The sequence below is a fragment of the Furipterus horrens genome, unplaced genomic scaffold (genome assembly GCF_987537825.1).
Source record: "Furipterus horrens unplaced genomic scaffold, mFurHor1.1.pri manual_scaffold_13, whole genome shotgun sequence".
Classification (NCBI taxonomy): Eukaryota; Metazoa; Chordata; class Mammalia; order Chiroptera; family Furipteridae; genus Furipterus; species Furipterus horrens.
In genome coordinates, this window is record NW_028327183.1 from 58,034,226 (window position 1) to 58,048,139 (window position 13,914).

Consider the following 13,914-nt stretch of genomic DNA (forward strand, 5'->3'; position numbering starts at 1 on the left):
ATTAAATTCTGTTCAAGAAATAAGGTCACCGCACTCAGGGTCGTAACTTAGCTCCTATTTCCTGGAGGTATTCTGGGATTTCAGGCTGGGTGCCTGGCCTTCTGTCCTATACAGGAATTGGTTTTTGGTTGGTTGATTGGTTGTTATTTGCTTTAACAATACAGTGCTAAGATAAACATCGTTTATAGGTTTATTGACTTTAGATAGAGAAGAGAGAAAGAGAAACATCAGTTATTTGCTTCCCTCACACTCCGTCTTGGGCTAGGTGATGAATCCGGCAACCTAGGCCCTGGCCAGGAAGCAGGGATTGTACCTGACTCTTTTGTTTCAAGACAACGCTCCAACCAACTGAGCCACTGACCAGGGGTGGACTGAGTTCTTACTGTGTGCCTCATGGCACCAGGCGCCCTGCTGATGATTGAGCATCACAGTAACCCCACGAGATCTGGGATAGATGCTCAAGGTGGAGGCGGCGCTACAGTGTCTTATGGGTCCTGGGTTCAATAGTCAGACCCACTGACTGTCACTGGGTACCGTTCCTTCAGGCTATGGAACTGGCAGTGTGCACATGTCTGTGTGTCTGTTGGGGAAGCGTCACTGTATTGGTGTGACGTGTGCACCGAGCCATTGAACCCAGATGAAGTCAGCCCAGCCCTAATGCCATCTTTGTCTTCTGTGTGTGCCTTATGTCTTTGGGCCTTAGTTTCCTCATCTGTGAAATGGGGTGAGTGGAAATAGTTCCCATCCTTTACAGTGTCATGAATATTAAATAAAAGAATTTGTTAAGGACTTCAAATGCCATAGGTCCCCCACAAAATGCGTTCACAGTTAACCTGTATACATGTTTCTGTCTGCCTGTCTCCAAAGGGTGTCTGTCTCTACTGTCTGCATTGTGGGGCAGACTTCGACCTGATTTCTTCCTGTGCCTTGGCCTTTCACCGCCTTTGCACAGCCTGCCTGTCCCCCAGTTTCCATGGGCACTGGAAGAATGACCACCCAGTCACTGACCCAGAAGGCCCAGGTGAGTCATGTCACCCTTTCCCAGATCACTCCTAGGGTCAGTTTTCGGGGCAGGAAGGACTCCCTGCCACACGTGAGCCCCACGCAGGTCCACGGGCCTAGGGCCCAGGCATCAGGCCCTTTGTCCAGGAAATGTGTCCACCATAACATGGTAGGTTACTGTACTGACACTGACTTTTCTCAACCACATGGGACACATTAGCTGTGGAGTGACCTGTCCTACGCTGGGGATCTGTGGAGACATTGGCAGGCACCTGGAATGACATGTGAAACCTGTTCCATCTAGCGTGAAACAGGCCTTGGACCGGACCTGCTGGATAGGAATCTTGAGCAATGGGCAGACGGTAGTATATGCCCAGGGGACAGTCAGAGGATGGCCGTGGGGAGGGATCTGTGAACATCCGCAGATGTCACCTTGAAGTTTTCTGATTTTTTAGTGAGTGGCTATGAAATGTTAATTATGATCTTGGATGCTGAGATAAATCTGGCAGGCAGGATTATTGGCCAGTAACGGACAGACATAGGACTGTGGCTCGCTCTGACCAACAGCTGAGAGCAAGAAGCCTCATCCTCCTTTTATTAGGATTTCAAAAGTTACTAGAACAGGGGCTGTGACATTCCAGCCAACTATAGGAGAATTTTACAAGTGAAAGAATTCTTACCAAGTGTCATTAAAATATGTAAAATACAGCCAGGGTAACTCCTAGTTTAGCTAGCACCTGTCCAGGAAGCAAGGCAGACCCACTAATCCTCAATGCCAGCTCCATTTTAAGACTTTATTAACAAGGAGGCAGATGGAGTACCCAACAAAACTCACTGTTCCCAGGATTCCATGATCCAGTGGCCTTAACGGCCTAAAGCTGAAGGTGGAGACAAGATTTGGTCATCATCCCCTGGGTCATGGGACAACATGTGGGTGGAGGAGCATGAGAATGCCCCGACCCAGAGATCTGTCTTCCTGCAACATGGCTATGTTTGGTATTCTGTCAATTTCCTCATATTCAAGAAATTTGTTGTCATATACATATTTTTTTCTCAGTAGGTTAGAGCATCATCTTACTAATCCCAGGTTGTGGGTTCGATCCCTGGTCAGAGCACAAAGGAGAAGAAATCAATGAATTCATCAATAAGTGAAAGAATATTTCTTTTTCTTTCTCAAATCACTATATTATATATGTCTGTGGATAAATGTTTTCATGTCTTTCCTCTCCAGAGGATATGTTTATTGAGTTTTACCCAGAGAGGAAGGGAGCAAAACACAGGTGTAAGAGAGAAACCTTGATCGGTTGCCTTTTGCGTGCGCCCCCACCCCAGATCAAATCAGTAAACGCTGTATTTACGGCATAATGCTTTGAACAACTGAGCCTCCGGATTAGGGCAAGGAATCAACATTCCCCTCCAGTTTGTATGACTGTTTTCCTTTTTTTTAAATGTGTTTAATAAAGAGGTGGAGCAACTGTGTAAAGATTTTTTTAGTTCTAGAGAGAGGTGAAGTGTGGGAGAAATAAGAGGATAAGACAGAACAGTATGTGAGAGAAACATCAATGGGTTCCCTCTTGCATGCCCTCAACTGGGGCTCTGACCAGCGACACAGCCATGTGCCCTGACTGGGAATCGAACAGTGACCCTTCGGTTCACATGGAATTCACTTCACTGATCCAGTCTGACTTGTGCTGGGGTGGGTATTTTAAAGGCCTTTCAGAAGTCCTTATAGTTATGGGCTAGGACAGTTTATTTTCTCACCACAGTGTAGCAGGGTCTAACACTCTTTCACTTGGCTGTTGTTCCTTTTTTATAGTGTATCAAATACGAACAACAAGTGGAATAAACTAACCTTGCGGTAGGAGAAACTGATATCACATGATCTCTTTCTGAGTAGCATCATTCATGGTATTTGTGAGGTTTGATCTTTAGGAAATATTTATTCGCCAGTTCTGCAGGCTGGCAAATTAAGGCTCTCTGCCTCCAGTGCCCCAGCTCGGTGGAAACTCCCTGTCCAGCAAAGGTTTCGGGGTCATGGATGAGGACAAAATTATCCAGGACATTGTCTTTTTTGTAAAAGGAGGAAAGGTGGCAAATCTCTGTAGTGGAGAACATCATTGAATGCTTTCTCCTGGTTCCTTTTACTGAGGAGGGGATTTGGAAGGTTGAAGGTCAAGACTTATGAATCGTCAGTAGCTTTCAGATGCTTGGGTTACAATGGACAGTTACTGATTACAGATATCAATGTGAAGAACACACTGACCGCTCTGTCAGGGTCTGTTAAACGTCCTGACGCCTTACAGACATCAGGTGCAAGACTTCATACCTTTTTAGTACACACTGTTTATAGTTAACTAAAAGATAAGAAAAGCAGAGCAAGCTCTAAAGCATAATATGCATTCTTCAAATCTAGTTCCCATGGGAACTTCCTGAGTGTCCATCAAGTCATGTCTTCCTCTACCTAACCAGTTTTCTGATCAAGTCTTATAGGCCTCCGCGGAGGTACGGGGCATACCTAGCTTGCGGTTGGGCTACATTTCCCGAAACCATACAAAACAGTCCTGAACAGCAAATTATTTATAATATGCATTGCTGGTCAACATGAATCTGAAGACTTTTATTATTTTTAACATGTTGCGTACAGGGGTATTTAAATGCCTTTTAGAAATGACGAGAATTCTCGCCACCCATGTGCAATGTGTTAAGATTTCATTTCTTTTGAGAGCAAATGGAAGCAAGAAAGAAAGAGAGGTAGAGAAACATCGATTTCTGACAGAAACATGGATCTGTTGCCCCCCTCATGTGCCCGAATTTGGACTGCACCTTCAACCTTTGGGTGTGCTGACAGTGCTGCAACCAACTGAGCAAACTGGCCATGGCTGAACATTTCTTAATAATGCAGTCACACAATATTTGGCTTTTGAGTCTGGCTGTTTTCGGTGAGCTTTGTGTTTTTAATATACATCTATGTCATATCAGGTGTCATTTTTCATGGCTCTTTACTATTGCTTCATAAAGGTAGACAGTGTGGTGTACATTTGGGTTGTTTCTACTTTGTGGTGGTTGTTAGTAATGCTGCTGTGAATATTCATGGACAGTTCTGTGTTTGATCTTCTCATTTCTCTTGAGTGCAGTGTAGGAAATTATGTTTCCTTTGATAACAGTATAATTAACCATTCAAGATGTGATCCAACTGTTTTCCAAGGTGGCTGCACCATGATGTCTCACTTTTGCCTTCTCTGTAATGGTTGCTTTCATTGCTTAGGATTTTTTGACGATTCTCATTTTCATGTGGTTGGGATTTGAGGGTTACATTTCTTTTTCTTAATTTTTTAGTGTAATTACATTCTGACTTTTCTAAAAATAGAGCCTTCCCTGGCTGGGTTGCTAGGTCGTTGTAGCAGTGTCTCATATACCAAAAGGTTGTGGGTTCAAATCCCAGCTCAGGGTGCGTTTGGGAGGCAGATGATGGATGTTTCTCTCCTTCCTCTCTCTCAAGTCAAGACATATGCCTTTGGAACAGAATTAGAAAAGGAAAAAATTATTACGTGGGCTCTCCCAAAGGTTGAGTGGGACATAGCATCAAATAATAATAATATGAAATTAGTGTTAAGGATTAAAAGCCTATAGATATATATGAAATGTCCAGTTAATAGGATGAGAAGAGCAGTAGCTGCCATTACCGGAAGTTCCAATAGCCATACAACACTGGAATCACACGTGTGACCTCATTTACCCTCATAACAGCTACCTGGCGGACGTTGTTACTAGGAGGTCCACATATCAAACAAGCTCATAAAGGTTGTCGGTTGTCTGAGGGAACAGCCGGGACTGGGAAGCAGAGCCAGCCATTCATTACAGGCTCTCAAACACAGATATTAATGACCCACTGCCCTGGACCACACCCTCATCATGTGGTGGTGGCCCCAGGACAGAGGAGGCCAGCATAAGTCCTGAGTCCCTGGCAGGTACTCAGAACCCAGAGGGATGGCCAGCACGTGAGGCCCCTCTCCAGGAAAGTGAGCTGTGCGTGGTTCATGATCAATGACACATACGTTCCTCTGCTCTGGCATCACAGACAGGGAGGCTTGAACTATAGGAAGTTACCACAGTCCTGGGACGTGGAAGTTGGAACTGAAGGCGTCGGGAGGGCACTGCCACCTCTGAGGAACCTGGGGAGGGTCTGTTCTAGCCGTGTGACTCAGCCTCTACTGGTTCCGTGGCTCATGGAACCATAACTCCCATCCTCATGTGGCATATACCTGCGTGCGTGTCTGTGCACAAATTTCCCCTTTTTATAAGGATATCAGTCCTGTTGCCTTAGGGGACACACTTCTCCAGTGTGACCTCATTTTCACTGTGTACACCTGCAATGACCTTGTTTCTAAATTAGGTCCCATCCTGAGTTGTTGGAGGTTAGCACTCAACACAGGAAGTCAACACAAATCTCAGCAAGCAGCATGGCTTACACTAAAACCCTGAACAGAGCCACTGCCTATTGAGTGACAGGTGTCGTTACTGGTGTGGTGATATCATTATTGTCATATCTTTGTCCACAGAGTGCCAAGCCACTTTCATCAGGCACAGGGTCATGGTTTCTGCATCCTCAGTGCTTGTCACTGCTGTTTAAGCCTCAGATCTTGACCCACCTGTCCCTACTTGGAATGTCCCTCCAAGGCCCCCACCACAGATCACACCTAGCTTCCCGGACGCTCCTTGAGACGCTGAAGTTCATGCACTAGTCATGATGACATTGACGAGATTGTGACTCTCTTACACAGGTTTCGGTCTGACAAGTGTTAGGTGATATTTCATTGAATTTCAACTTGCAGCCCCCACATGATTTGTGATGTTAGGTATTTTTCATGTGTCTGTTGGCCATGTGTGTGTCCTCTTTGGAGAATTGTCTATTTAGACCCTTACCCATTGTTTAATGACATTGTTTGTCTTCCTGGTCAATAGCCCCATAGTTAATATTTGTCCATCCGAGGACCATCCAGTGCACTTAGTCACCTGTGACACAGCGTGATCAGGTTCTTCCAAGCTCTGCACCCTGCAGACACGACGTCACATGCATCCTGTGTACCTTCCTGATCCTCTCGGCCCTTCTGACCCGTTATCTCGGCCCTTGTGAAGAGGGCCCTGCGGTGACTGGTGTATGCTTCCTCTCGCAGGACTCGGTGGCATTCAGGGATGTGATGGTGGACTTCACCCAGGAGGAGTGGCAGCAGCTGAAGCCTGCGCAGAAGGACCTGTACAGAGACGTGATGATGGAGACCTACTGGAACCTGGTCTCACTGGGTAAGGGCCATCTTTGCCATGTTATACACCACCTGTCCGTCACCTTAGGATGACAGAGAAATTAAAAAGATGCACGGACCTGATGAGATAGTGCTCAGGTTACTCGAGGCTAAAAATAAAGCACAAGGTGATGAAGTGGGGAAGAGTATTTACCACATGCTAACATTTAGAGGATTGTAAATATGTAAAGACCTCAGAATAATGAGAAAAAGACATGTGAATGATTGAGAGATGGACCAAGGTTATGAGTATACTGTTCACATATATAGAAATGCGCACAGTTACACTTTGTAAAGATTTATAAATCACTAATAATCAAGAAGTACTAATTTAATCACAGAAATATAATTCCCACCCATGAGGTACGCAGACATGAAAAAGGAAAACATCCCCGGCGAGACGTGGCACAGATGGTTTTACTTTGTCTGGTATCCCCAAAAGTTGCAAGTTAAATTCGCTGTCAGGGCACATACGTAGGTTCGAATTTGATCCTCATGAAGGGCACATATGGGAGGCAACCAATCAATGCTTCTCTCCTTCCTCGCCCCCTCTTTCCATCTCCCCCTCTAACCACTGCCCCTCTCTCACTCTCTCGATCTCCCCTTTCTCCATTTTGCCCCTCTAACCTCTCCCTTTCTCCCCCTCTCACTCTCTGTTCCCATTCCCTTTCTCCCTAAGTATATTTTGGGTGAGGTTATAGAAGAAAAAAAAAACAGTAACAGCTTCCTGTGATATGATGTTCTAGGAAAGGGACTCTTCATTTTAGGAGCATAAAGTACAGCTCTTTGGGCAGACAGTTTGGTATCATCAACCAAATATAAACGATTCCATTTCTGGGATATATCCATTTAGAATTTTCCAGTAAGTGTGCAGTTTTCAGAGGAAGAAAAATCAAGAGCAGTGCCCTGCATGCTCACCTACAAGACTGACTGAACGTATCAGGGTGTATCAGTTCAGTGGAAATACGACGTTCTCCAAAGATGAACACTCTTTGTGGTCACTGACACAGAAGGAGGTCCTGGGACAATATTGTTCAGGAAAAACACTAACTTTCAGAAGTGGAGTATGGGTTCATTTCTTTAAAGCAATTCAGGAAATTCAACTGACCTATAATTAACTATACATAGTTGATTTGAACTATTTGATGCGTTTTGACATTCATGTTCACCCGGGAAGTAATTGTCGTGATGCAGCAGAGTCGTCCAGTAACCCAAAGACTTTCTCTTTCCTGTCGCCCAGCTTCATTCCCACGGTGACCAGTGGTCTGCTTTATGTCACTGCTGTTTAGTGTGCCTCTTCTAGATGATGATATATATGGGATTATGTAGCCCGTACTCCTTTTTTTTCTTTTTTTCTTTCACTTCTTACCCTTGGCTTCACTTTTTTTGAGGTTCAATATATTTTCTGTACATATAAATAGTTAGCTTCATTTATCTCTTTTTAAAAATTTAAATCCTCATCTGACAAAATTTTATTGATTTTAGACAGAGCAAGAGAAATTAGAGTTGCCTCCGTACGAGTCCTGACTGGGGATCAAACCCACAACCTTTTGTTTCGAGGGACAATGCTCCAGACAACCATCTTAGCCACCCAGCCAGGTCAATAGTTAACTTCTTTTTATTTCAGTGTAACAGTCTACTTCATGGAGACACGACCATGTGTTTATACAATCACTTGATGATAAACATATGGGTTGTTCACAATTCTGAACAATTTCCTGGAGACACAAGATGTCCTTTCTATTGACCATGGTTGGTCATACAATGGTGCGTTTTTAACTTTTTCAGAAATGCCACCCTTTTTCCCAAAGCACTTATCTCTTTTTTCCTTCCAGCAGCAGGCACTGGGCATTGCATTGCTCTGTGTGCTTGTAAAAACTGAATAAGCTCAGCCTTTCTCACTGCAGCCACTCTGGTTGGTGTGCGGTCTTACCATGGCCCAGCTGACAGCTGGTGCTGAGGGCTTCCCAGGTGCTCCTTTGGCAGCGGTCTGTTCTCTTCAGTGAAGTGTCTGGTTCAGTCTTTTGCTTGTTTATTTGGGGTGGTTGTTGCTTCCATAACCTTAACGATGGAAAGTTCTTTACATATTCTGTTTTTATTAATTCTCATACAAGTCTTTTAACAGATGGCTGTACAGCAACTGTTTGTCCCATTCTGTTGGGAGACTTTTCCTTGATGGCATCATTTAAAACACAATTGTTTTATGTTTATGTCGTCCAGTTTATTTATTTTGTTGTTCCCTGTGCTTTCGGTGTCACATCGCTGGGAACATTGCCAAACCGACGGCCGTGAAGAGTTACTCTGGTTTCTTCTCACAGATTTCCCCATGTGGAGCTGGCAGTACGCAGATCAGTTAAGTGTAATGTTAACGAGTGCTCACAGTGATGGAGGCAATAGACTTGCATGCGGGAGCTTCCTTTCCACCATAGTGTGGACAGAAAAGGCCTACCTATAGGAACAAAGGCTCACTGGGACCTCAGGATGAGCGCTCATGGGAAGGCCAGGGGAACAGCAGGTGCAAAGGCCCTGAGGCTGGAAGCACTGGGCCAGGACAAGGACATCAGAGGGAAACAAAGAACAGTGGCAGTGGATGGCAGAAAGCAATCAGGAGAGAGGAAGACATTGCCTGTGATCACCATGCGCTGAGAAGGTGCTGGTGGGTTTGATCTGACGGCTGAGACTTTCTTCCCATGGAGCGGACCGTGCGTTGTAAGAGTGGGTCTGGCGCTCTGTGTTGGCACAAAGGGTCATGGGTAGTTCTGGTGCAGTTCGCAGTGTTTTCATATGAGGTGCCATTTGTTAACTGTGATGGTGGTGGGAAGTAGTAAGTCAAAGATGACTACTAAATCTTTTTTTTTCTATTTAATTTAAATTTTTCATTTTCTTAATGGTTGCAAAATATACATAACATAAAATTGACCATTGAACTGTGTTTATGAGTACGGTTCAATGTAATGTGTACATTCACATTAAGTTCAACTGTCACCGCCATCCACCTCCAGAACTCATAATCTTCCCACGATGGACAATCTGTCTCCTCTAAACGGCAGATCCCCATCCCCCTACTCGAATCCCGGCACCCAGGTCCTACTTTCAGTCTATCAATTTGATGATTCCACTTACCTCATATGAGTGGAATCATATGATGTCGGCCATTTGTGTCTGACTTATATTTCTGCATCTCTGATGGGCTTCTGTTATTTGGGAGCAAAGGTTCCAAAATCACAGGTCTTGCATGCAAGTGCATTAGCTTTGCGATACTCCATAGGGAAGGCTCACGGTCCTTGGATTATTCCTCAGCAGAGCTCAGACAGGAGGTCCTGATGGGGAATCCATTTAGGTGGTGTCAGCATAGAGATGAGACTGAATTCCAGGCTCTTGTACTGGGGGGACTGGTCACAAACTCGGGTGTTGTGGGGCCAGTGTTGCGTTCAGTGGGGGAAGGCGACTGCTGTTTCCCATTCCCGCTTTTTCAGCTGTCACCTAGGAAGGAGGGCTCCATATGGCAGGATCTTCACTGTTTCAATGAGATTATTGTGCAAGTTTTCAAACGTTGGGTACAACTGTGAGGTCCATGTCCAGAACTCAGAACAGCCCCAAACTGAAAACAGATATTAGTACCCCACAGGACACACAGAGGAGGGGACTGGATCTCCTGTGGTCAGTAGTGAAGGACGAGTGTGCACAAGGAGGGTGAGGAGTCAGCAGCCAGGGCCAGGCCACTCCTGAGCAGCGTATGTTGTGGGGAGGTTGGTTGGGGAGACAGGACTATCATCACATCCACTTGTGAGTCGGGTGTTATTTTATCCTTTTTAATAAAAGCGGGTGGTTTGAGAAGCACAGCTAGCTGGGAGAGTTAGGACGAGGCCTACAAGTGAGGAGCCGGATGCGGTGAACACTCTCTCAGTTAGCGGGATTCTTGCATCCGCTCCTCCAAGCCCGCCTTCATCCTCTTTCTCTCCAGGGAGCTATCCACCCATCTGTGAGCTCCCCTGGCTGCCTTTGCACCCATTCCCAGGGGGACCTTTCTCACTCTTTGCTCACCTCCCTCAGCCTCACTGTTTCAGCTCACTGCTTCCCAACTCCTGCTTCCCCCATGACAGGTTGTCCCTCCTCTCAGGCTGTGCTCGGTCATGTCTCAGCTATGTTAACTGCATGTATGCCATCTCTCTTCCCACCTCAACCCCTCAGACTTGGAGAGTAGACCTGACCTGAAAGAATCGGACCCACAGGAAGACGTTTGGGAAGACAGACTCTCTGTTGCGGTGGTGGCAGAAGGAGCTACAAGGGATTGTGCCTGGCATTGTGCTAATGAAGGAGGAGGAACACAGGGTGACCTATCCAGATGGAGACGGGGGAGCCCAGGGACCTATCTGTGGCATTTGAACATGTCACAATCATTAGCCCCTCGAAGGCAAGAATTTAAGGCATTTATCCAGCAAAGCCCTTTTTCGACCCCACCCAGATCTGAAGGATGGAGAGGAGCAGGGATGCACCCGTCCACCATGCCTAGGAAGAACTTACATGCTTCAAGCCTCAGTTCCCCTTCAAAACCCCTCAGAGTCACGAAATCCTTTGTGTGTGGGGACTGCGGCAAGGCTTTTAGCTGTAACTCATTCCTGAGGAACCACCAAAGACTCCACAGCAGGGAGAAGCCCTTTTCGTGCATCACCTGTGAGAAGACATTCACCTCGCGGTTGGGCCTAACTGCCCACCAGCGTGTGCACACTGAGGAAAAGCCATACACATGTGGGGACTGTGGCAAGGCCTTCACCCGGAACGGGCACCTCATCCTACACCAGAGGACACACACCGGGGAGAAGCCATACATCTGTGAGGTCTGTGGCAAGGCCTTCAGTCTGAATAATAACCTCGTTGTTCACCAGAGGACTCACACTGGGGCGAAGCCATACACATGTGAGGACTGTGGCAAGGCCTTCCGGCAGAGTGGGAATCTCATCCTGCACCAGAGGACGCACACCGGGGAGAAGCCGTACACATGTGAGGACTGTGGCAAGGCCTTTCGGCAAAGTGGGAATCTCATCCTGCATCAGAGGACGCACACTGGGGAGAAGCCGTACACATGCGAGGACTGTGGCAAGGCCTTCACCCGGAGCAGGACCCTCATCCTGCACAGGAGGACACACAGCGGGGAGAAGTTGTACACATGCGAGGACTGTGGCAAGGCCTTCCGGCAGATTGGTACTTTCATCCATCACCGCAGGACGCACACTGGGGAGAAGCCATACACCTGCGAGCACTGTGGAAAGGCCTTCCGGTACAGTGCAAATCTCATCCTGCACCAGAGGACACATACAGGGGAGAAGCCGTACATCTGCGAGGACTGTGGAATGGCCTTCAGCCGGAGCAGTAACCTCATCTTGCACAGGAGGACACACAGCGGGGAGAAGCCATACATATGCGAGGACTGTGGCGTGGCCTTCCGTAAGAGTGCGAACCTTATACAGCACAGGAGGACACACACCGGAGAGAAGCCATACACATGCAAGGACTGTGGCAAGGCCTTCTGCCGTAGCGGGGACTTCATGTTGCACCAGAGGACACACACCGGGGAGAAGCAGTACACATGCAAGGAATGTGGCAAGGCCTTCAACCAGAACAGGAAACTCATCCTGCACAGGAGGACGCACAGTGGGGAGAAGCCGTACACATGCGAGGACTGTGGCAAGACCTTTGCCCGGAAAGATTACCTCAGCATACACCACAGAACACACAGCGGAGAGAAGCCTTATACATGTGGGAACTGTGGAATGGCCTTCACATGGAAGCGGAGCCTCAACACACACCAGAGGACACACTGTGGAAAACCCTTATGCATGTGGGGATTCCAGAAGCGGCCTCACACGGAATGAGAGCCTCAGCGTACAGCAGAGGACGCACACCAGGGAGCAACCATCGTTTACAGGGATTACAGAAAACGCTTCAGCGAGAAGGGGAATCTTGTTCTGCACCAGAGGTTGCACATGAGGGAGAAGCGTTTCTTGTGCACCACATGTGGGAAGCAGTTCACCTATCAGTTGAGCCTCCCCATCCACCAGCACATGCACACAGTGGAAAACCCTTACCTGTGTGAGGACTGGGGCAAGGCCTTCAGCCAGAACCAGAAACTCATCCTGCACCAGAAGACGCACACTGGGGAGAAGCCATACACTTGTGAGAACTGTTGCAAATCTTTCAGCCAGAACAGGAACCTCATCCTGCACCAGAGGACACGCACTGGGGAGAAGCCATACACATGCGCAGACTGTTGGCAAGGTACTAACCCAAAAAATGCACCTTGTCCTGCAGTAGAGCGCACACATTGGGGAGAAGCCATAGGTGTGTCAGGACTGTGGCGAGGGCTACACACAGAACCAGAGCCTTATCATACACCAGAGGACACACACCAGAGAGAAACTGTATGCGTACGAACACTGCGGAAAGGCATTCACACAGAATAAGATCCTCATCAGGCACCAGAGGACGCAAACTGGGGAGAACCCATAATGTGCTGGAACTGGCAAAACCTTCAACGAGAACCGGAGCCTCATTGTTCACTAGCAGACACACGCTGCGGAGAAGCCTTATGCATGTAGTGTCTGTGGAAAGGCCTTCAGAGAGAAGAACCTAAAAGCATACGAGAGGCTGCACACTGGGGAGAAATGGTACATGTGCAGGGACTGTGGCAAGGCCTCGGTTTGGAAAGATTACATCAGCATACACAACAGGATACACAGCGGCGAGAAGCATTTATGCATGTAGAGAATGTGGAAAGGCCTCCACACTGAAGGGGAGCCTCGGAATACACTGCGGAGAAGCCTTATGCACGTGGGGATTTCGGAAAGGGCTTCACATGGAATGAGAGCCTTAGCGTACAACAGAGGACACACACCAGGGAGAAACCATCGTGTACAGGGACTACAGAAAAGACTTCAGCTAGAAAGGCAATCTTGTTCTGCACCATAGGTTGCATATCAGGGAAAAGCGTTTCTTGTGCACCACGTGTGGGAAGCAGTTCCACTATCATTTGAGCCTCCCCATCCGCCAGAACGTGCATACAAGGGAAAATCCTTACATGTGTGAAGACTACGGAAAGGCTTTCAGTTGTAACTCATCCTTTTAAGAGCCACCGACTAATTCACTCCGGGAAGAAGCCCTACTTGGGCCAGACGTATGGGAAGCAGTTTGGCCGGCCTTCTAAACTCCCCATCCACCAGCGTGTGCACACCAGGGACATGCTGTTTCCATGCAGCAAAGTCTTTTGCCAGAACATGAACATGAACTTCATACTGCTCTAGATTAAAGCACATATGAAGAAGCCATGTGACTGAGTGGAGTTCTGCAAGGCTCTTAACTCACCCGAGAAGAAGCTCTAAGGATGCACTCCAGGTAGAATTTCATCCCACATGCTCTGTGCTGGAAGCAGATCAACTGAACTTCATGCCTCACCATCTATACACCAGTGTATGCATGCCTAGGACAAGCCATATGTGTACAGGGACTGCGGAAAGGACTTCAGCCAGAAGATGCCTTCATCTTGCTACAGGGGATGGACCCTGAGGAGAAGCACTTCTCCTGCACATATGTGGAAAACAGGTCATCTGGCAGTTTA

General features: G+C 47.2%; 1 protein-coding gene across 1 annotated transcript; it reads left to right on the top strand.

Annotated features, from left to right (window-relative positions):
* The first annotated feature begins 840 nt into the window (after window positions 1-840).
* LOC149995616 (uncharacterized) lies at window positions 841-12,987 on the top strand. Its single transcript, XM_090259870.1, has 3 exons — window positions 841-1,021; window positions 6,177-6,303; window positions 10,494-12,987. Exons 1-3 carry the CDS (start codon window positions 974-976, stop codon window positions 12,173-12,175), a joined length of 1,857 nt encoding a protein of 618 aa, XP_090115996.1. The 5' UTR covers window positions 841-973; the 3' UTR covers window positions 12,176-12,987.
* Window positions 12,988-13,914: the final 927 nt, after the last annotated feature.